The 25,544-nt window shown below is 35.2% G+C and overlaps 1 protein-coding gene across 1 annotated transcript in view; it reads right to left on the reverse strand.

Annotated features, from left to right (window-relative positions):
• NEGR1 (neuronal growth regulator 1) overlaps nt 1-25,544 on the reverse strand; it is an 812,346-nt gene that overhangs the window by 332,255 nt on the left and 454,547 nt on the right. The window contains exon 3 of the mRNA XM_045802019.2: nt 4,836-4,961. Coding sequence (XP_045657975.1) covers nt 4,836-4,961 — 126 coding nt within the window. The remainder of the gene's footprint in view (nt 1-4,835; nt 4,962-25,544) is intronic.

The following is a 25,544-nucleotide window of genomic DNA, read 5'->3' on the forward strand; positions in this document are numbered from 1 at the left end:
TTAGCTTTATGATACCCTCATTTGAGAGCAGCTATGAATTGCATTCAAGAGTTGCAAGTAAGCCCTTCAATTTTAGAAACAAGGTTTGAGATTCCATTTGATCAAAATTTTAAATACATATCAGTAGTAAATTAATAGCTACTATTACGGGATATTTACTGTAAGTCATGGATTCTGTTCAAAGCTCTATACTATTCCATTTAATACTCATAACAATTCTGAAATGGGGACAATTAGTATCACTATTTTATATTTAAAATTTAAAGAAGTTAACAATTTTGTCTAAGATCTTACAGTTTATAAGATGAATCTCTGGGTCTCACACCAAATTCTGACTGATATAAAGTTCATAATCTTAATCGCTGTACTACACTGGCACCATCTAATGCCTAAGAAATTACCGGTAGGTTTACATCAAAAACTAGGGATGTACTGTATGGTGACTAACATAATATAATGAAAAAAAATTATTATTAAAAAAAATAAAATAGAACAGGCCAAAAAAAAAAAAAAAAAGAACTGGTAATTGCAATAAAGGGATAAGAAGTAACAAAAGAAAAAAAAAAAAAAGAAATTACCGGTAGGAATGAAGGGAATCATGTACCTTATAGTATGAATTTTGAGATAACCTTGAAAATTTTCTAAGTATATATGAAATCAGTCATAGATTAGGTAAAAGAGTAGTATCTTTTGTAAATACAGATGTATGAACTTATCTAAATTCTCAGGATAGAAAAACTGCCTCCTTATATTTTGCTTGCTATAAATATTTTTTACTACTAATTCTAAAATCACCCTCTGTAGGTCACAGGCCCTATTTCCAGGATTGCTGTTAGATAAAACAAACAAAATAGGATTAATCCTTTGCATAAAATTATTTAAGTTCTTTTCATTAACAGGATATCATAGAAAGTAGTCTAGATGTCTGAGTTTCTGATAATTTTACTATAAAGTAGATCGACAGAGTTATATATTTTAAACCAATGTATGATTATCATAACCGCAAGTAAACAGTATCCAATCACTGAAGTAATGTAAAATGGTTGATTCCAGAGATAGGGCAGCTAAAATACAAGATGAAGCTGGCATATTTTGTCATGCCAGAAAGTACGAAAGGCTAAAACAACAACAACAACAAAAAAAACCAATGGGATCATATCACAAGGACACAGGAATCAGAATCAAGTGACTTCTACTCACCAAATAAGAACAAATTTGAGCATCAAAATAACTAAAGACAATATGAATTATAGACAGGTTTAAAAAGTTGGGAATCCATGAGCTTGTGCCACAATAAATATAGAAAGAGAAAGAAAGAAAAAGAAAGAAAGAAAGAAAGAAAGAAAGAAAGAAAGAAAGAAAGAGAGAAAGAAAAAGAAAGAAAGAGAGGTTGTTGTTTATACCAGAATGCCTCGTGCTAACTGGTAAAAGTAGGATTGCTCAAGCTAGAAAAATCATCACTTTGCAATCATCAGAGTAAAGATTAGTTCACAAAAGAATCACTGATAATGCAAAATCTGAGGGAAGGTTAACAAGTAACAGACATTTGCATTTAATGTTTTTAAAATCTCTCCCTATTGCTTATTGGTAGCATGGGAAAGGAAAAAACAAAAGGAGCTATACAATGCAGAAACCAGACACCTTGATTAGGTAATCAAAATTAACATCACAAATGGGGGACAGATGGATATCCTGTGCCTCTGGGTATCATCCCCTGAGAGGTCTACAACTTCACTTATTTAGTCCCAGATGGGCATAACCAGAAGCTAATCATGAGGAAACATGAGTCAAACCCCAAATGAGAAACATTCTATTAAGAAAAGTGGGGGTGGCATACGCATTGTTGAAAATATCAATGTTTGGAAATGACAAGAAAGACCAAGGAATTAGACCCTAGAATAAAGACGAGGAAAGTGATGTGACAACCATATAGGATACTTAGATGTTGTACGAGACGGGGGCGGGGGAAAAACTATAGAGGACGCTGTTCCATCAATTGACAAAATTGGCATATGAATAGTAATGGGGCAAAAGTATGATACCTATGTTAAATGCAAACAAGCTGAAAAAGGCACTGTGGTTATATATAAAAGAATGTCCTTATTCTTCAGAAATGCACACTGACATAATTAGGAAGAAAAGGGCACGATATATGCAGATTGTTCTCAAATGATGCAATGAAAAAATATATAAATTTCCACATACTCTACACACAGCAAATGTTGAAGCAAATGGGAAAAATGATGGACAAAACCGAGTGAAGGATGTAGGACAGAGTTTGTATTATTTCTCTACCAATTTTTACATGAATTTGAAATTAATTCCTAAATACAGAATAGAAAATACAAAAAGAAAGAAATCATCAGCATAGGTAAACTCTAAGGAAGCTAATATATCCAGAAACTTCTCAAGAAAGATGTTTTTGCAGAAGGTACGCTAAGTGGTTTGAACTAGCAAGTAGAGAGACACCTCCAGTTAGTTCAGACCATGTTTGTGGTATCCTTGAACCCACAACCTAATTTTTTTTTGTGGATTAGGGAGAAGCTCTGTGGGGCTATCATCCTGTGACCAGACATTTTTTAATTTATTTTTAAAACTGATATAGACCATGAATGAGTCAGCAAAAATTCACAAAAGTACTGGTTAAGAAAAAATCTAAACAAATCGCACATGTACAAAAACTAGCCATTATTTCTAGTACTGACAGGGAGTATATCTGGATTCGTTTCTAACACTCTCTACTGTTCATTTGGTGACCACTATTTTGAGCCACATTTTCTTTTGTGATACAGCAAAAGACGAGAGTACGGCAAAATGTGGCTATTTTTTAGGTAAAATATAGACAGATCAATGAAATTTATAATGTGGCTTTCAAATATAAACATGTAAATGGAAGAAATTTAATAGAATTATCAGACATGTTACTTAAAGCAGAAACTCCACAGGGCTCTGCATTTGAATACAGATCATTAACAAATTATAATTTGAAATTATTGGAAGCATTTATAAATATATCAGCCATGTCTAGCTATTCATTGGATAACAGTTAATATTTATGCTAATTTTACTCATTTGCTCTGTATGGCAGGATCAGAAAAATAAATCCATGCACAGTTTAACTTATAAACCCAATCTGTCTTCTTTCAGCTTCATGATGTTATCCATTATCATTATTCTAATAACTTCACTAACCAACATTCACGCTATTTAATTAAACCAAAATGTATCCAAGCACTTAAAAAAGAAGAATATGCATAATAAGCACTGCAAAGCAGGAGAGTTCAGTCCAAAATATTCATCTTAAATTATATGAAGATGGAGATTATGTGCTTCATTCTTACAAAAATTATATTGCCATATCAGATTTAAATCCCTGGAAAGATGATTAAGAATCAGCCGTACATTTGCATATCACCTTATACTTTTTAAAGCGCATTTACGCTTATTATCTTTTTTGAGTCTCACAATAGCTAGGGATTTTTATTATTCGATTTTTGGAAAGCAGACAACGAGGTGAGGGTAACTGAGGCCCTGAGATTTGCAGGATTGGCTGAACTGATGTATAAGGACCTTGAGATAAAAGCAGGGGTATCCCAAGCGAGTCCTTGTCTCCCTTAGACCTCGCGGAGAGTCCTGCCACAAATTCAGTGCTCATATCCTGGTTTTATGATCCCGTAGCTGCTCTAAGGAGGGAAGTATTGGCAGTCAAGAGCCCACTCATGCTTCAGCAATATTATAGGGGCCATAATGCATATTATATAAGTGTATACTGCTGTTATATTGATTTTTTTCTCACATTAATAGCAATACTTAGCATGTGATGGAAGTATCATTAGACCTCCTGCATAAATGAGGAAACTGAAAGACGCTTAAGGATAAGTGATATTAAAGAAACCATTAGCAGATAAAAAGGATGTGGAAATTGTACTCTTTCTACACCTACATAAAGGGTGTCTTTCTGATTTCTTTAAAAGCAATTTCATCACACTAGCCTTGTTAGAGCTGTTTCCACCAAAACTACAAAACTAAGTCAAATTTCACTTACTGGAAAGATGTGGGATCCTATTCATTAAAAGGAACACTGTTACTTCCAGGGTACAAGTCAAAGCTAGAGAGTTCAAATATTTCAACCTGACACAAAGTGGTGATTCTGTGAAGAGTGGCTGTGAAAAGTCTTGTTTTGAGGATGATTATCCCCAACTTCCTAAAGTTGACGTAATCTCTTTAGGAGCATGTGCACTGTGGCGGAACCATGAGAAGCCCTTAAAAATGGTATATCCTTTCATGTCACCTAGCTATGTGATCTTGTACAAGTAACTTAAAGTCTTGGGTTTGTAGGTCCCTCATCAGTTAAAATTTAATTCTAACTGCCAAATCCTTGATTCTGAACTGCATTTTGAAATTAGAGCTCGCAACCCCGTAATTTGTATAATTTCATTCTCTCTTGATTACCTTAGCAGTTCATGCTGGCCTATTAACATGTGAATGACGATGGAATAAAAGCCTTACACATTTAAATGAAGATATTTCTCTTGTGATATTTCCTCAAATGCTTTTTGTCTATTGATTTGTGATTATCCAGTATACTAAAATGAAAATAACCTTGACTAAGAGACATAGATTCTATTCTGGGCTCTGACAGAAACTGTTCATTTATTTAACTTTTGTGAACTACAGTGCCTTCAGTTATAAAGATTAAGTATAAAAATAAGCATCCCGCTTACCTCATGAGAAACATGTAAAAAATATAAGTAGACTCTTAGGTTCTGAACAAGTGAGGTTACAGGAAAATACTGAACAGCAGCACAAACAACACTGATATATCTCTGCTTTACCTGATGGGGAGATGTGCCGCCAAGAAATGGAAGGCTCTGGTTTCCCAGTGGCCAAGCAAGTAAGGGTGACATTGGTTCCTTCATTGATGGTCATATCACTTGAGATGTCATATATCTTCGGAGGAACTGAAATGACAAAACATGTAGTGGTCAGAAAAACACATAAAACTTCTGTTGAACTACATACGATCAACTTCATGATATTATACAATAAGGCTGTAGTGGTGAAATGTACTCACGGCTCATGGTCACCACTCAAAAGATTCTCGAGATCCTCAGGACTTTCCTAGAGTTTTCTGCTCATTGGTTGGTTTTATTTTTCTCTAATGTTTAGATACTAAGTACTTCAAGATAAATGGAATGTTTAATAACCAAAAAATCTGAATATTACTTAAATTAAAATTTTATTGTTCATGCTTATAATAAGTCAACTAGAATGTAGCCACTCTGTTCCATCTATGTATCTTCATTAAATGATGGTTTTCTTGTGGAGATGATTTAATAAAAATGGAAATCTGGAAGAAACTTAAAAGAGTAGAACAGTTATGCCTACATGCTGTTTTAAGAGCTCAGTGAGGTCAAACATGTGTAGGATTAGGAGGTATGATTTCAGGGTTACAAGAGCATTTGCAACCTCAGTTTTCTATCTGCCAGATAGTAGGGCTGGACTTTCTAACTATTTATATTTGAACGGACTCATCTCCTAAGCCCTGAAAGGTGTCTTCATTAAGAGTTTTCTTGTCAGTGATGGCTGGAAACCACTGTGAAAACAGATCTCTTCACTCTGGGATTTTTTAGAAACTCTGTCACGCTTACTGTAAATCTCCAAGAGTGAAGGGGACAAGTTTATATGGTATTTGTTTTTGTTTTTTGTTTTGTTTCTGATGTACTGGAATATGGAAGCTTTTATTCAAAAGCATTTGATAAAACTAGTGACCATGGAATGCACTTTGGGAAGGCTGGATAGCAAGATCTCTAAATGAACTTCCAATTAAAATGTCCATATTCCCTCAAATATCAAACGGTCTCACTTCATCCTCAAATGGCATGGATATGAATCCTGGATTCTCTACTAGCTGTGCTATCCAGGGCAAGGTACGTATATATCTCAGGCTCAGTGTCTTCATGTGAAAGCTGAAGACAATTACAGCACCAACCCCATATAGCTACTGTGAGGATTAAATAAGCCAGGATATTTTAAAGAACTTAGAAAAGTCCCTGGCATCAGTATTAGATATTATTATTAGATGACTTAAAATGCATACATGGTTTTTGAATTTAATTTCACTACTGCCCTTTTTCCATGCTTTCATCACTTCATCAATTTGTTAGCGTGTAAGATTGGCTTTGCCGTAAGTTTTAGTTTACTCTATACAAATTACAGTATGTTAAAGTTCCAGGTTGAAACTAATAAATGACAATTAGATATCATAATTTTTAGAAAAATATGTCTTTTACCAGAATTCTTTTAATTGTTCCATTCTTAGGCTTCCTGTATGCAAGAGATATGCATTCATAGTTATTTTTAAAAAGGTAGTTACAATTTGTTACAAGGATAAATTAAATCATCTAGACTTTGAAAATCATCTTTGATTTTTCGATGAAACCAAAACTTTGCGACAAAAAACCCTAGAATGATTTGCTTGTAAATATAAAGTATTCAGTTACATGTAACTGTTGCTAGAATTGAAACAAAAGCTTATTTCTAAGTAATATACCATTGTAACTGTTTCTAAATGACATTCTTTAATTGGCATTTAAAACATATTATCATTAAATTCTTCAGTGAGCTATTTCCAGGCAAAAATAAATAAATAAATAAATAAATAAATAAATAAATAAATAAATAAATACAAACAAACCATTCTAAATAGAAGACTCTTTTTAGCTTAACCGAAACAGAACAGAAATAAAGACATTAAGATATCCTATGAAGAAAGTAAAGAAAAGTGTGCATGACTCATTGGTGAATAGGAAAGTTAATATCAATCAACTTACATTAAACAAAACTATCATCTGGATAGGTAGATTTAGGTACAGGTTTGAAATAGTTAACTATGAAGTACATGTGTACATATGTGGATATATACATATACAAAATTACATACCAATACCACTATTTAAAAAAGTTATATAGTACTTTCCTTCATAGAGAACGCAGTACATAGAGATCAGTCTAGTTTATTTGCATATTCCAAACATATAACTAATTCAACTTTAGATAGTGGTATGTATATTTAAGAAAAATGATGGAGTGACGTAAGACCATGAATTCTATCTTCTATATTATTTTGTCAATTCCATCTGATCTCAAAATAGTTTAGTTTCATCTTTACATGTCTACTTATATTTAAAGTGGTAAACACAAGTAGTAAGCTAATATTAAGCACAATATTTGGCTTCACAGAGAAACAACCAAGTCCCTTAGCAATAAACTTAGATTTGACATTTAACTTTGGGAAAATGTTGGGGCGGGGAGGAGGAGTGTCGAATTCCAGGTGTGACATGTCATCTCAGTGATGGCAATTGCCTCCTGGGGCCTCATAATTCAGGATATACGACAGGGAAGAAACATCTGGAAAGAGGATGTTAGTAAAGGAAAATCCCTCTGGCAAGGCTCTTCTCCCCAGAATGCATCACCTGTTGGCAGCAGATGCTGTGTGTAAAGAGAACCAGTGAAATCCTTCACATGCATTGTAGCTTGTGGAGGCAAAAACAGGTGTTAGGCTGCTGACTATTCAAAGCCATTTCATATTCAGTTCAAGACTGAAAACTTCTACTGAGTATTATGGAGGGAATAATTCTGGACTCAGGAAATGCAAAATTTTCAAGGCATAATCCTTGCCCTCAAGGAACTTAAAATTAAAAGAGGGAGGCAAATAGTGAGTGAGAGCAGACAAATATTTTCCATGTCTTCCTTTTCCATTTTACATGAGTAACACATGTCTAATAGGTATGTCTTCCGGGTTCAAATCAGCAAACGTTAGTTTTATGTAAGTTTCTTTTGAAGTGAACCATGTAGGATAGTTTATGTGCAAAGTTATTCAGTGTGGTACTATTTATAATAGAGAACAACTATGAATAACCTCAATGTAGGACAACAGAAATAGAGGTATTGTTAGCTCTGCATCCAGAATAAGGTATGGTTCTGGGAAAGGGCTTGGTATGATTTGAGGGAGCAACAGACAAGGAGAAAATAGAAGAGAAAAAGGATGCTTCTACTCTGGGTGACATAAGCAGGGAAGAATGGTAGCATCTCAGGCATCTCAATCCCATCTGGTTCTAGTAGCTCTTCGTATGTTATGGTTTGTGTATAAATCATGCACGCACACAGTTCGGAGGACTCTATTGAGCTCTGTGAATGACAAAACAGCATGTCTTATGGTATTTCCAATACTCTATGCACTTGCATTGAAAGATAGCAATAAGGAGAGCTAAAATATCTTACTATGCTAGGTGTATGTTCCTTTTCCATACACCTTATATTAAACTTCCTCAAACTCTTTTCATTTAGAAATTGAGCTTAAAATTAGTTCGAAAAGGAGCAAATGTGTTTAATCACCAATTGCACAATTTTTAAATCACTAAGTAAGTACAAATTTTAGTAACATTTTGAATTGTGTGTACATATTTAAGTATTTATGACCTAGAGCAGAATAATAAAGGAATAAATTGTTCATCAAAATTAAACCTTAATTCATAGAAAGTCATTATTATAACATTATCATCACCATCATCATCATCATCATGACACCATAAGTAAAAATAATGGGGGTGGGGACTCCTGGGTGGTGCAGTTGGTTAAGCATCAGACTCTTGGTTTTGGCTCTGGTTGTGAGCTCAGGGTTGTGAGATCGAGTCCCATGTCAGGCTCCATGCTTAGCCCAAAGACTGCTTAGGACTCTCTCCCTTTGCTCCCACTCCCCTGGCCATCCTCTCTCTCTTTGTCTCTCCTCTCTCAAATTAATAAATAAATCTTTTCAAAAAACGAATGAAGGGTGGAAGTTCTAGATTTCATTACAAATCACAGAATATCTCTCTCCTAATGGGACCCCAATTGGGGATATACATGACTTTACAACTGCATTCATAATTAATTGTTCTATATCACCAGTTAGAGAGATTGAAGACAGAGAGATTGAAGACCATTGGAAACTTTCTAAACAACAGAGGTTGAAAGAGGATTTAAGGGCTGTGTTGGGGATGAATGCTTTTTAAATTCCTGTATACATTTAAAAGAATCACTCCTGGACCATCAAATTGATAATCTGTTTTGTCTTTAATTATTTGTGGGCCTCAAATTCAACTACTACGAGTACCCTGTCCTCAACGTCTTTTCGGTGGATGCCATGGTGAGGGGATGAGGCATTTTAGATGTATCTCTAGATTTCAATTCACTAAAGGTAATTTAAATTTCTTGTTCGTTTCACTTTCATTAAAAATTGTGCAGTTTAACTTGCCCCAACTGCCTTCTCTCATTTCAGCCATCTATCACAGTGTCTTCAGTCAGGGTATGGAGCAGTATCAGTAAGGAAAATCATAGAATACATATCCAAACCAAATACTAATGATTTCTTTCTTTCTTTCCTTTTTTTTTTTTTTAATTTAAGTTCTAGTTAGTTTACACTTAGGAGTAGAATTCAGTGGTTCACCAAATATGTATAACACCCAGTACTCATCATGACAAGTGCCCTCCTTAATACCCATCATCCATCTATCCCATCCCCCACCCACGTCCCTCCATCAACCCTCAGTTTGTTCTCTATAGTTAAGAGTCTCTCATGATTTGTTTCCCTCTCTCTCTCTTCTTTTCTCCCTCCTGTATATTCATCTGTTTTCTTTCTTAAATTCCATGTATAAGATAAATAAGTCAATCAGAAAAATACTAATGATTTTACACAACCAACCATTTGGGATTATTCCCCACCATTTGCATTGTGATGTGCAACTGAGTTTGTGAGTGGCTTCAATTTGGTTTTTTGTTTGTTTGTTTGTTTTGCTTTTACTGTGTAGATATTTTTTACCTACATAGATAAAATACATTTTGTGCTTGTTTGTGTAATGAGCAGCTTCCACAGATTTAACTTAAATTTCTTCTAAGAATCCATCTTGTAGTCTGGAGCACGACCAACAAATATTTGAGAAGTCAACGTAAGGGCGACTAATCTGTATATCATGGGAATCATGTGAGCACAGTGTTTTATTATACTAAATGTCTGTCCAGATGATTTCCAGAAATAATAAATACAATAGAGTTCACACCTACGTTAAGTTCCATGACACGTGTGTCACACATAACACTGAGAACCCTTAGAGGACCTATTTGATGGTTATCTTAATTTATAGGTTCAAGACATTGACTATTTGGATCTGGACAGCTGTACTGGCTCACAGAATCAAGTAAATGCCCCATGGAGTTCTTAGGTTGTAAGAGCCCAGGAAAGACCACAGTACATGCAAATCCATGTGGAAGACTTCTTTAGATTGCCCAGGTTAAAAGTGGCTCAACTATGTATCTAATCTGGCCCCAAACATTCACAGATTATTGAAAGAAACAGCAGTTCAATATTTATCATAACCATGGTATTCTGGGCATTGTGAACACCACTTGCTTCCTTAGGCAGGGTGTACAAATCACAGCAGTGTTTCATAGGCAAGTGCACTCTTTCCATCATTCTCTGAAGTTATTACTAAAATCATTTAAAAGTTTTCATGTATCTAGTTGAATTATGCACACAGTCACGAGATGTGTTCTCCAAATGTGTTCACTAGGCCAAACAGAAATAAAAATATATGTTATCCCATCTCTTTAGTGTCCTGCTGGACTCACCTTTCTCCACAGTGACTTCCTCCACTCCCAAAACTTACTACAAAGAAGAAACGCTGAAATATGGATTTCTGAGTGAATGTTAAAGGGTTAAAATTTCATCTTAAAGCACTGTGCCACTGATGGCTTTGGCCATCTTCAAGCAAGAGAGATTTTTCTGGGTATGTGCCTTTTTGAGATAACAGCTTGCACCTATAACCCTCTGTACCACCTCACTCCTCCTTTTGTAGTTTCTTTGGTAAAGCATCTTTTAAATCTGCCAGTGTCATTGATATTTACTTCTTTGTTTATTGCCTCTTCTCCTCATGGAACATAAGTAAAGATCTTGGGTAGGAAACTAGTTTACTCAATAGCCTATCACCAACATCTAGATAAGGGCCTGACACATTGAAGATATTCCACAAATATTTGTTTTATTGTTTTTGTACAGCTGAACTAATATTTCTTTGATTCATAATGAAGATTTCCCATAGAATTTCATACCCCTGCAAGAACGATATAATATAAGTTCTGAGAATATAGTGAAAATGTAATTATAGTGTCAAGGGTCCTCTGTGAATTTTTCAAGGATTTTCCAATTTTGGGGATTCAATATTCTTTTTAACTCATTTAAAAGCACAGTATTTTCCTATTTCACTGCCTACCATAGTTTTTGCCATGCAAACTCAGAGAAATAATTGGACAATAATCATATACACGTATATTCAACAGAATAGGCTGTCACATCTTATGCAGTACTGCATGTGTTGATTAGAGTTGTTTTTTTTTTTACTTAAAAAGGTATGTAAATTTGAGGCCAAAAGGATTTGACTCTAAGACTATGTACACATTATTTCTGCTTCTTTTTTTCCCTCTCCACAGACTTGGAGTCTAGGTTAGTTCGAATAAACTATATCTCTGAAGATTTTCCAAACTGCTTGAGTCAACAAGCTAGACATAACTATAAATCTTTGGAGAATTGGCTTTTTGTGCACTCCCATATCTGGTAATGGCTGGCAGCATCAAAAGAACAGTCTTCCTTTCCCTAGGCTGGCACTTCCCTTGTCAGTCTTGGCCAGCCCCCAGAAAGTGAAAGCAGATCCACGTTACATAACAAACCTCCTGGAAAAGGTGCTGTTCTCAAACTGAGAGAAGAAATTGTTTCATGAAATTTTTTTCTAAATTGGTTTGCTTGTGGGTGCCTGATGGTTTACTGGCTTGCATCTAACTAGCAACATTGTTTTCTCCAGCTCATAGACTATAACTGACTTTTTATAGTTTATGACATTTCAGAGATTTCTATGGCTTCTCCCTTCATCCCATCACTCAGATAGTGATAGGAGGAAAAAATAACCCAAGTGTGACTTGTAAATGCAAACTTGCCAGATTTGTGAATACCTACTGATGGAATATGCCAGTACTACTTTTGGGGGCAAAGAACATGTCTGAGAAAAAAAAATGTATCTTTCAGACTTTGGTTCAAACTTTGAATCATGTTGCTTAACTTAGTGTTTTTCCTTTTCTAGAAAACCTACGTATAAGTTTTTTTCAATTGACCTTGTCCTTCAGGAGGTCAGCTATATAAAATAACAGAACAGGTGGTAACCTACTTTAAGCCATCCATCCATCCACCCATCCATCCATCCATCCATCCATCCATCCAACAAACATTTATTGAGCACCGACTAGATTAGGGAGACTAATCTTAAAGTCTATGTCTAAAGAGTGAAAGAGCTAACACTATTAATTATAATATAGAGTCATAAAACCTACAAAGTGGATTTTGCAATGTAAGTTGTTTTGGAAACACAGAGCAGTAAATCTAACTCTGCCTATGGTGTCAGATTAGAGGGGCACTGATATTAGAAAAGGCTTCATGAAACAGATGGAATTTGAGTGGACTTTGAGGGTTAAAAACAGTAGTCTTTAACTGCATCCAGCTAATCATCAGGATAATCTGATGAGTGTTTTATAATCTTGGGGAGGTGGGAGGGCTGATTCAGGAGATCCAAGACCAAAAAGTGTAGCGGGTAGCTTTATAGTTTTATAGGATGACAGAAAGACCTCTCCATAAACTATTCCCTCCTAGTTATTTAAAGTCTCCAATGTGATTATAGAGGCCTTCCTTCATATCCTCAGAGCAGTTATCTGCCTTCAAGGGCTTAATATTAAAATGTAACTACCCCTAGAAGAGATGATGTCTTTATAGCTTGCATATATTTTCATACTTCTGAGAGCAGCAGGGTGGGTGTAGTGAAGGCTCCATACTGAAAATGGAAAGATGTTATGGGCAACTTTTTCCCAGTTGTAACTGTCTCTTGGGAAAACCCAGAACTGGTTCTGCATAGCAGTGAGCAAGACAATCAGCGATGGAGAGAAGAAAATAAACCTCTGTGGGGAACAAACCTCACAGGACATGGAGTTATCGAAAAAAATCAATGTGGAAATAGCTTCTCTCTCATCCCCTTCTCTCCATCTAACTTTGATTACCTAATACATGGGCTAAGCATCGGGGGATGAGAGAAAGAGGCAAGTAATCTCCAAATTTTAAGACAGATTTTCTCTTTGAAGAAAGGTGTATTTACTAAATAGATTTTCCATGGCAAAAGAGATATATATTTCTTACATGTATATAGGTTATATTAAGATGGCTTAGCATATATGAGGGTTAAACATGATAAAAGAATAAAGGGCACTGATTTAGAAAGGATAAGTTTTGGTAGCTTAACATTTATTTAATGATTTTTAAATTTTTGGTTGATGGCAACTTTCCCACCTGCTATGTAAACATTTTGAAGGCAAAAAAATACAACATTGTTATATAAGAGTTTCAATATTTTGGACCGTAAAGATTTTTATTTTTGCTTCATTTTGGCTACAGGATCAATAGCTGGCCTCTACACATGAGTGTTTATACACTAGAGTTCAAATCCCTGCTGTACCTCAGGCTAGCTTCAGCTTCACTCACTTGGATGGTGCAAAGATATAAAATATTGCTTAAACTCAGGACCATAATAGCAGCTACCCCCTCAGGCAGCAGCAGCAGGAAAGCTGGAGCACACTTACAGCAGAGTTGTATATCACAGGGAATCTACAATGCCTGCTTAATTCACCCTTTCCCTAGTAGAGAATAGTTACAGAATATACAGGAAGAACATCGCAACTGAAATTCTTTAAAGCATACAAATGTAGGTGTCCATACCTAAAGAGGCAGAATTCTTAAGGAACCAATTCCATACCTTTAAACCTGCAGTGATGGTAACATTTTATTAGGAATTAATAATGAGCTTTTTCCTGGAAACAATTTGGCAGTATACTTTAAGAACTTAAAAAAATTCCAACCCAGCTAGCTAATGATACCCCTTCCAGGAATTTTCTTAAGGAAAGTAGGTAACTTCTTTCAGTATCGTCACTATTCCCATCAACCTGGTGGCCAGCTCTACTGTTCTGTTTGAAAATGTGCCAGCAAATGCCCTCTGGAATGGCCTGGGTGAACTTTTCTTACCTCATCCTTGGCGCTGAATTATTCTCCACATAAACCAGAGGAAACAGTCCAGCTGTGCCATACTAGAACCCAGCTGCCTTCTTAGCAAATATTTCCTGTAGCTCAAAGCCTGCTTTAGTGTTTTTGAAACACAAGAAAGTCCAATGACTACCCTTGCACTCATAGAGCTATAATGTAACACCTGGCTCCTGATTTCATGAGGTGAGCCTGTTCTGGTTCAATATGAGTTTTCCTTGTTAGGCTGAGGTTTTATAAATATGTTGTAGCTGATTTTTATATGTAAAGGCTGCTATGTTGTTTTTTGTACTTGCAAAGGAGATGTGTCATTTCAGTGCAATCAGAAAAATAATGCCTTCTCTGAAGTACTCTGGTGTCTTTAGTCTTTGAATGTAATATTTCTTTTCTAATTATGAAGGTTGTACACATCTATTGGAAAGAATGTAGAAAAATATATAAGAATGGGGGGCGGGAACCCAAATCACCTATGAGGCTGAAACATCTAAAATTTTCCTTTGGTGGTTACAAACAAATGGCTGCCAGTGCTTTCATGTCACTCAGTGTAATATAATCTCACAATTTTGAGAGAATCACTACTAATAGTTTCATATGTTTCATTTAAGCCTTTTAATGCATGTATTTATGCATAGATCTCAGAGATTTCCACATGGTCCAACAAGCTCACCAAGGAACTGCGTTAACCCTTGGCAGAAAACAGTGCCCCATTCTTTAAGTCATACATCCTCTAGAAACCGAACTAGAAGGTGGTTGGAGAAGGATTAAAAAATGGACATTGCGGTTCTCTTCCCTTTCTTATTGGAAACATGTCTAACAAAAGGAAGCCTACAGCAAAGGTTAATATTTGTTGAACATTTACTATGTGTAATGTACGGAGAATTTAATGACTTTTTTGTTGTTGACAGGAGTGGGGTCTATCATGGGGCAGAGTTCTGTGCATCCATTCCTCAATTTCTTCTTCTATCCACTCACTCGCTATTTTGTTAGTTGGCTTCATGGCAGTTTTATAACATGGCCCCCAATTCTTTACCATTTCTTCCATCATGAGTGAGGTCATAATAGTGCCTTCACTATAATTTGAGTAGGTTCCTGCCCACCTCAGAAAATAGAGTTGGGGTAGAAGTAATGCTGTGTGACTTCCAAGACCGGAGCATAAAATACTATTTGTCTTTTGCCCTGTTGTCTAAGAATACTCCCTCTCAGAGGTCTGAGTTGCCTTATAATTAGACTGACCACCCGGGAGTCACCATGGTGGAGAGAACACATGGACCCCACACAGAAAAGTTTTGAGACAACAGAAACAAAAAGGGCACCTAGGAAACACGCTAACTCTTCTAGGCTCTTAACTCTTCCAGTCATTCCAGTAAGACTCCAAATATTGTGTCCAAATCACATTATTATAAGTAAAATATGTAAGTGTAGTTGTTTAAAATCACTAAGTTCAGGCATGGTTTGAAAAAAAAAAAAGAAAGTTGGAAGACTTATACTATCTGAATTCAAGACTTACTATTACAAAGCTAATGTTGTGGTGTTGCGTAGAGATACTGGAACAAAATGGAGACTTCAAAAATAGATGAGGAAACTTCCCGTGAGGATCAAACCCCTGATTACCTTTGCTAAAAACTAAGATATCTGAAACATGAGTGAGTAATGTAGCTCAAGAGAAAATGTGCACCTTTATACTGTGAGTGATAGGGCCTGGTGGGAGCACCAGTCTGAAGAGGGCAGTGATCACTGATAACTTTCATTTAGAAAATGGAAGTCCTGGCTTGCCGGATCTTTAGACTGAATTTTTCCTTTTTTTTTTTTTTTTGACCATATAAACTCATTAAAATATCTGTAAACTTCTTCTAGCATCAACCCAAATTGCACCATTATGGGAATTGGAAACATTTGACACTTACTGGAGACACTTGGTCATCACATGCTGGAAAATTGTCATGATATAGAAATCTACATGGTCTATGAAAGTAAACAGTACCATGGAGTTACATACCTAACAACATCCTGACCATACACTGCAAGCCCTGTGTGGTGTGGGTTCAGTCATGGAGTTATAATCTTGCCATTTCTGCCTTACATCCTGGCAAGCTCTGAGCCTATTCATTTGCCTGGGAGGGCCCAAGGAATCTATTTTCACATTACATCGTTTGGTTTCTCATAAAAGCTGCATATTATCACAGGAATGTGCAGTCGCTCACCTGTCATGGAATAACCATGATTAGATCTGCAGGGTGACTATAGTCTTGCCTTAGGAAAAATTCTGAGAATAGGTTTTATTTAGAAATGCAAAAAAATGAAATAATGATTCTCATTAATATTCTGCTCCCACCAAAATAATTTTCATCTACCTTTTAAAAAATTATCATGTTTCTTTAACTACTTTTCTCTATGATAATGCTTTATTTATGTTTTTAAAATGTAACAACCAAGTGTTATTATGCAACTATATACCAGGAGATCTCAGCACAGTCCTATGGTTACATGCACAGATTCTTTCTAAAATTGGGTTAAAAGGTAATTTGCCATGTTGCTGGCCTCTGGATCATTAGTCACAGTGGTCTAAGTGCATTCTCTTATAATTCAATATCAAAGAAATTGCTTTTATGGCATTAACTATATTATATTCAAAATTGTATAAATTATTGAAATACTATGCCTACTGCCAAGATATAAGATGGTTCACATGGAAAAAGTTGCATTTTAAATTATTCATTGGAAAAAAAGTCATTCTCTTGCCAGAAATTGTTTTATACTGGGGCTAGCTTCTGGGATTTACATTTAAATATGAATCACAAAAACTCTGGAAATTTCAGATACTCATAATTTTCTTGGCATTGAATAAAAGGTGTGTCTCTTTAATTCATTGATTTCCATCAAGTGTATTAAATATTACAAATTGTCTTGTACCTAGGTGTTACTCTAATGAGCATTTGTAAGGAGAGTATCCATAGGTAATTCTTTGTAAAGTCATGATAAAGTGATAGAGAGGATCCATATAAAAATACTGGAATTTGGTGACTTTCTTCCATTTACTGTTTTTGAAAACAATATAAAACCTATATAACTAACTAATGAATTATATATCTTATGTATACATATGCACATATATAAATTATACATGCATATATGCATGAATATATACATATATGTATATTGTTATATAGTTGGCATACATTATACTGGATATGTGTGTTTATATGTGTATGTATCCTGTAGCCTCATTATATGCCTTTGTTAATGCCAGAATAGGATAATAAAGAAGCAAATGTAATTGTAGGATGGCTAACCTCAACAGGTCTCTCTATACAGATTTATATATTATTCATTTGGTTAGAAGATATTTATTTATCACTTGCTATGCACCAGGGACTATGATAGGTGCTAGTGATTTAAAATTTAATAAAAGAGAATTGCTGCTTTCCAGTAGCTTATATATTATGGAAAGAAACAAATAGAGGTAAATTAAAAATATAATTATATAAAGTTATAGGAGAGACACATACATAAAATATTATGTAAATCCAAATGGAACTCACCCAACCCAGATGGAGATGGAAGGGTGGTGATGAAGATACAAAGACAATTTTTAGAATAATATGCTGTAACTATCCAGAGAAGTGCATTCCAAGTTGAATGACACATGTAGGAAGGCACAGAGCAGAGTAGACTATCATCATGGTTGCAACAGTTGATTGAACTACTTGGCTGGTCACAACTGAAACTATACCCTTTATTTGCTTTCAAACCATGAACGAATTTCTTTTATTTCTTGCGTATTTCTGGAAAAGTAATATGAATGCAGAAACTATTTTATATTGATCTCTGAGTACTGCATAGGGTCATACTTGGACACTGTCAGTGCTCAGGAAGTGCTGAATAAGAATCCTTTCATCTGGTCTAAATGTTTCTTATTTGGAGAGTTAGTCTTTGATACATTCATTAAAAAGTTATTCTCCCTCATATTAATTACTACATTCTGAGGAACAGAAATATTTTACCACTTCTCCTTTTTGAATTAAAGGACATTGTGAGTAAACTACTCCTTGGGGAATTAAGTAAAAAATAAAAAACAATAAACATTGGTTTATTTTAGCTTCTCCAAGGTACTAGGTGTGTCACATATTTTCATATCCCAGTTGAAAAGTATCATGCATTTTTATTTTGGCTTCTTAGATAATATATTATATTTTTAAGAGTTTAAAAATGCAGTTAAGACTGAAAAGTATATTCCCTTGGGCATGAGTGTTCTGAACTACCTCTCGTACCTACTGAACTTTCTTGTTTTGAACACTCCAGTCTTATCACTTGGGAAATCCTCCAAAAACAAGACAAATCCTCTCTTCTTTCTGAAACCTGGAAAACTCCAATAATCTACTTAATAAGCATTAGTTATTTCATTCTATAGTTTTGCCTATACCTATCATAACTTTTTTTTTCTTTTTCACGGATCTACTATACTGGAAGGGTAGAAAGTATACCTAAATTTTTGTTTTGAGGGTTGAGAGAAATGAAGAGCAAGCTTAGCCAGGTCAAAATAGCCAAGTTTACCACTGGATAGGTTAATTAACTGTTCATAATTCTATGAACATATTGAGTGTGTGTGCATATATTATATTCCAGGAGTCATTTGGTAATTGTTAATGATAGTTTAATAGTGATAAATAAAATGGAGAAGTGTGGACAAGGAGCTCACGTGGTCAGGAAGAATCCTATCTGGTTAAGCTCTATAACCAGTATTGATGGACAGAATCATGTCAGTATGATAAGGGGAATATTAGAGGAGTACCTATAGGAATCTGTGTTTGGCCCCTTCCTTGCCTCAATTTTAAACAATTTGGATAAAACTCTTAAAAGCATATTTATTGATAAAACTGTATCAAGGGTCATGTGTTCAGTTATGGTTTCTACAATTTAAGAGTGAAACACTGACATGTTATTTCACAATTATAGGTCTGTTAGAAAAGTAAAGTGCCCAGACATAGCACCATGTAAAGACATAACCTGAGGAGCTAAGAATGTTTACAGAAAGATAAGAAATGTAAGGAAACACAGTTTTTTTGGATTGATCTGTGAATTTATTCTAATTTTTTCTGGTAAACAGAATAATGGTAGGTTTCAGTTCCTTTCAAGAAGTATATACCAAACAAAGTGTCCTCACAATGAAAAAGATTACTTTATAAAATGTAAGCTCCCTGTCTTCATAAGAGTCTCAGAGAATGTGGAAGAACAATAGAATCAAAGAAAGGATTACTGCATGGAGTGGGTACTTGGGTCAAATATACTCGTGGGATTTTTCAACAGTTGCGTTCTTTGACTCTTTGCTGTACTGTATACAGATGAGGAAACAAATCCAAGTAAAACACCATGGACACATTAAAGGGCCTGGATAAATGGTTATTTACTATTTCCTTTCAGTGTTTAAAATGCAATAGGCCTGAGTAAATTCTTGTTCAATTCTTGTCATGGAAAGAACATTTGATTAATACCTTTGTGGGGGAAAAAAAGAGACTATTCTCTGCTATCTGAAAAGCCCATTGGCCAATTTTATATATTCCTTTGCCCCCAGATATGAATATTACATCAAGTGTTTAAACCTAAGCACACTTTTTGAGTCTGTGTGCATTACAGCACTCACAGTGTATGCATCCACATCAGTGTGTTAGTGTAAACAGATGGAAATATGTTTCTCAGTTGATGAGTAACATAAGAGCCCTTCTCATCCTGTTTCGACAAACACCTAAACCCACACACTTTCTGCCCTGGTTTCTCTTTTCTTTCAACATTTATCTTTGAATTGCTTTTAATCTCCAGAGATGGGATGACCACCTGCCTTTCAAACATATTGCAAAAACAGCAGTGACTATGGTTGGTTTTTGCCAGTCAGTATTTTATTGAAGAAAACATGTACCAAATGACAGCAGAGTTACCAGCTGATGAGAGGATTTATTAAGTATATAACATTGTGCTTTTTGGTAGGAAGTCAGCAGTAGTGTGCTAAGATTTTAACATCAAACTGTTTTTATCAGGCTGAGAGTTGTAACATTCAAATGGTACCTTAAATGACTGAGTTGTGTGCTTGCTACTGCATGATACTTTGTAGGAAGGGGAATAAAAATTTATAGGAGAAAAAAAAAACCCAACTTTTGTAGCATGGAAATATAATATGTTCCTTTGTGGGTGTGGTAAGTCCGCTAATTGATCACCAAATTGATTTCCTCTTCTTGGCACATGACTAGATTTTGTTTCCCAGTGCCCCCTGCTGTTACTCATGGCTGAATTTTAAACAATAGAATGTGAGCAGAAGTGATGTGTGATACTTCCAGACTTGGCCCACAAAAACTTCCCATTGATGGTCCTCCATGTTATTTTCCCCTACATAGCTATGCATGGGGCCTTGGGAATTGAAAATCATATATTGAAGATGACAGAAACACAAGACAGAGAACTGGTCTCTAGAGAATGTAGACTGCCTATAATGAACAACTAACTTGGATGTTCTTTAGCAAGAAATAAAAAGTACGCCCAGCTTTTTAAAAGAGATCTACCGATATTTAAGGAACTAATCTCTATGTTTTATAACTTTATGTACTTTTAAAACAAAAGCAGATTAAAGAAAGAAAATGTAAGGAAATAATTGCTATTATATAACCTATTCCTGAAAATAAAAACATCACTAATTCATTTCATTTTATTTTATTCTATTTTTTAAAGATCTGTTTATTTATTGGAGAGAGAGAGTACACGTGAATGCAAGCAGGAGGAGGGGCAGAGGGAGAGGGAAAGAATCTCAAGCAGACCCTCAGATGAGTGCAGAGCCCGATGCAGGACTCAGTCTTATGACCCTGAGGTCATGACCTGAGCCAAAATCAAGAGTCAGACACTCAACTAACTGAACCAACCAGGAGCCCCAAAACATCATCAATTAATTTTATGAAACTGATATATTGTGATATTAAACATGGACAAGAACTACACAAGAAAAGTAATCTCACTTACTAACACAGAAAAAAATATAGTGTTGAACCCATCAAGTGAAATTTATACACACACACACAAACACACACAGTGCATTACTCCTAGACTGGGGATTTTGTTCAACAATATACTAACTTTATACTTCACAGACACAGATTGAAGAAGTATATATTATGATCTTGTCAATAGATATAGACAAAACATTATATAAGAAGAAACACTATAACAAAACAGTTTCAGTACGGAAATAGAAAATTTCTTTCATACCTTGACTAAAAGGATCTACAAAGAATTCACAATGATTATTATCTGTCATTTTTAAGTGTTAGACATATTTCCTTAAAACTGGAACAGGGTAAGGAAGCCCATTTTCACTGCTTCTATTTTACATTGTACTGGAGTTCTTAACAAGTTCAATAGGATTAGGAAGTAAGTTAGAAATATTAGTATTGGAAAGAAAGGCCAGGAAGAGTCATTGATCATATATAATATAATGGTTTTCATAGAACATTCAAGAGAAATAGCATACTCCTGAAATTGATGAAATTGATGAGAATTTATCTAGACTACAAAACACATGTTAATCCTTCTCACAATAAATCGATACATTTGATTAAATTACACTAAAATTTCCATTTTTATTCACAGAATTCTACAAGATTAATTCAGTATTAATAGTGAAAGGTAAAGGACAAAGAGTAGCCAAAACAACCTTGAGTAAGAAAAATGGAGGAACTTATCCTACCATACTCTCTCCTTCTCCCTCTGCCCCTCCCCCCACTCATGTGCGTGCTCTCTATTGTTCTTTAAAAAATAAATCAATGAGTAAATCTTAAAAAAATGGAGGGATGCCTGGGTGGCTCAGTTGATTAAGTGTCTGCCTTTGGCTCAGGTCATGATCCCAGGGTCCTGGGATGGAATCCTGCACTGGGCTCTCTGCTCAGCAGGGGAGTCTGCTTCTCCAACTCCCTCTCCCTCTGCCCTTGCTCCTGTGTTCTCTCTCTCTCAAATAAATAAATAAACTCTTTAAAAAAATAATCTTAAAAATGGATAAAGGATATAAATAGGAAATTCATAAAAGAAATTCAAAAAATTCATTCAAAATAGCCACTTTGACCAGTAGAACTTCAACAATAGTTATGAAAGTTCAAATTAAAACAGCATAATTTCAAATTCATAATATTGGTAAAATTTTAAAAATTAAATACTACCAAGGTAATAAGGATATCTATAAATGCAATAGCATACAATGATGAAAACAGTATAAATCTGCAAACTATTTGAAAACAGCTAACAAAAATGAAGATGCACATATATCTTCACAATTTCATTTCTAAGTATTTACATATCCTAGAGCCTTGTTGCTTTAAAGTGTGGCTCTCCATCACCTGGAAGCTTGTTACCAATGTGGATTCTCAGGTGTGCCCAGATCTACCAAATCAAAAGTTGCAATTTAATGAGATCTTTAGGTAACTTACATGCATATTAAAGTTTGAGAAGCACTATCCTAGACAAGAGCAGTGGTTCTTAAGACTGGATGCACATTAGGAAAACCTGGGATGTTCTTTTTTTTTTTTTTAAGATTTTATTTATTTATTTATTTATTTATTTATTTATTTATTTATTTACTTAAGAGAGAGAGAGAGAGAGAGAGATAGTGAGTGAGAGCACAAGGGGTTAGGGAGGAGCTGAGGGAGAGGGAGAAGCAGGCTCCGCCCTTAGCAGGGAGCCTGATGCAGGGCTCCATCCCAGGACCCTGGGATCATGACATGAGCCAGAAGGCAGACACTTAACAGACTGAGCCACCCAGCCACCCCGGGATGTTCTTAATATATTCCAATGCCCTACTCCAGACAAACTGAATTGCCATTTACATACAGTATTCAAAAGCTTTCCAGATGATTTCACTAGGTTTACATGGTTGAGAACCTCTATGCTAGAGAAAATCTCACATATGCACAAGGAAATCTATCAAAGATAATACAGTTTGAAAAAAGCAAAAATCTGGATAAATCCTAAAAGTCCATGTATTTATAAACTGTTAGGTTATACAAGTGCTAGAGAAAAATCTCACATGTGCACAAGGAAATCTATCAAAGATAACATAGCTTGTAAAAAGCAAAAATCTGGATAAATGCTTAAAGTCCATGAGTTTATAAACCATTAAGTTTAACCATAGTATCCTGAACTATAAAATGCTTTAACTCGGCCTATATGTATTAATATAGACTACTCTAAAAAATAAAGCATTGAGTACACAAAGACAATTGGTGGCCAAAGAACAGGCAAATAGATCAGTGGAATAGAATAGAGGGCTCAGAAATAGGCCCACATAAATACAGTCAACTGATCTTTGACCAAGAAGCAAAGGCAACAAGGGAGCAAAGCCAGTCTTTTCAATGAACAACTGGACATCCACATGTTAAAAAAGTAAATAAATAAAAAGAATTTAGACACAGACCTTACACCCCGCACAAAAATTAACTCAAAATGGATCATAGACTTAAATGTAACATGCATATTTTAAAAATCCTACAATAGGACATAGGAGAAAACCTAGATGACTTTGGGTATAGTGATGGCTTTTTAGGTAAAACACGAAAAGCACAATCCATGAAAGAAATAATTGATGAGCTGGACCTCATTAAAATTAAAAACTTCTGCTGTGCAAAAGACAATGTCAAAAGAATTAGAACACAAACCACAGACTGGGAAAAATATTTGCAAAAGATACACCTGATCAAGGACTGTTACCCAAAATATACAAAGAATTCTGAAAATTCAACAATAAGTAAACAAACAACCCTATTAAAAAATGGGCCAAAGGCCTTAACAGACAACTCACCAAAGAAGATTTACATATGGCAAATAAGCATATGAAAACCTGCTTCACATTATATGTCATCAGGGAAATGTGAATTAAAACAATAATGCAATACCATTACACACCTATTAAACTGGCCAAAATCTGGAACGCTGACAATACCAAATTCTGGAGTGGATATGGAAAAATAGGAACTCTCACACATTGCTGGTAAGGATGCAAAATGGTACAGCCATTTTGAAAGGCAGTTTTTTGTTTTGTTTTGTTTTTCGGTTCATTTTGCAAATCTAAATATACTCACCATATGATACAGCAATCATACTCTTTGGTGTTTACTCAAAGGACTTGGAAACTTATGTCCATACAAATTCTTCACCCATTTATACTGGCTTTATTCATAATTGCCCAAACTTGGAAGCAACAAAGATACATTTTTTTAGTAGGTGAGTGGCTGAATAAACAGTGTACTTCCAGATGATGGAATATTATTCACTGCTAAAAAGAACTGAACTATCAAGCCATGAAAAAACATGAAGGAACCTCAAATGTATATTTCTAAGTGGAAGAAGCAAATCTTAAAATGCTACATACTGTATGATTCCACCTATATGAGATTCTACACAAGACAGAAAAAGGAGACAGTAAAAAGATAAGTGGTTACCAGGCAGCAGTTAAGAGGATGGGAAGAGGAATGAAAAGGCAGAGCACAAAGGATTTTTAGGATAGTGAAAATACTCTTATGATATTATAATGATGGCTACTTGTTATTACCCATTTTTCCAAATATAGAATATACAATACTTAGAGTAAACTTTAATGTGAACTATGGACTTCGTGTGATTATGATGTGTCAATGTAGGTTCATCAATTGTAACAAATGCCCCACTCTGGTGGGGGATGTTGATAATAGAGTAGACTGTGTACATTTGGGGGCAGGGGATGAATGAAAAATCTCTATAACTTCCCTTCAATTTTGCTGTGACTCTAAAACTGCTCTAAAAGTAAAAATACAAAAACAAAATAAGGGGAGTCCGGGTGGCATAGTGGGTTAAGCATCTGACTCTTGGTTTTGGCTCAGGTAGTGATCTGAGGGTTGTGAGATCAAGCCCTACATCAGGCTCCATGCTCAGTGCGGAGTCAGTTTGAGATTCTCTCTCCCTCTGCCCCTCCTGCTGGTGTGTTCGCTCTCTCTCTCTCTCAAAAAAATCTTTAAAAAATGCAAAATAATATAAAATAGAAAGATAAAAATATAAGATTATGTTTATTGATCTTATAAATTTTCAGCATTAACAAATGTTCAATGAAAAAAAAAACACCAACTGTGAAAGAATTATGCAATCTGAAAGTGTGACACCACTAATAAAAATACTTAGAATGTATAAAATATTCTGTAAATTATGATGGTTACATATATGTATAAACAGGTAGGGATCCCTGGGTGGCTCAGTTCATTAAGCGTCTGCCTTCGGCTTAGGTCATGATCCCAGAGTCCTGGGATCGAGTCCTATGTCGGGCTCCTTGCTCAACTGGGAGCCTGCGTCTCCCTCTGACTGCCACTCCCCCTGCTTGTGCCCTGTCCCT

The sequence above is a fragment of the Ursus americanus genome, chromosome 12 (genome assembly GCF_024610735.1).
Source record: "Ursus americanus isolate L20-20 chromosome 12, mUrsAme1.1.p, whole genome shotgun sequence".
In the NCBI taxonomy this organism is placed as follows: domain Eukaryota; kingdom Metazoa; phylum Chordata; class Mammalia; order Carnivora; family Ursidae; genus Ursus; species Ursus americanus.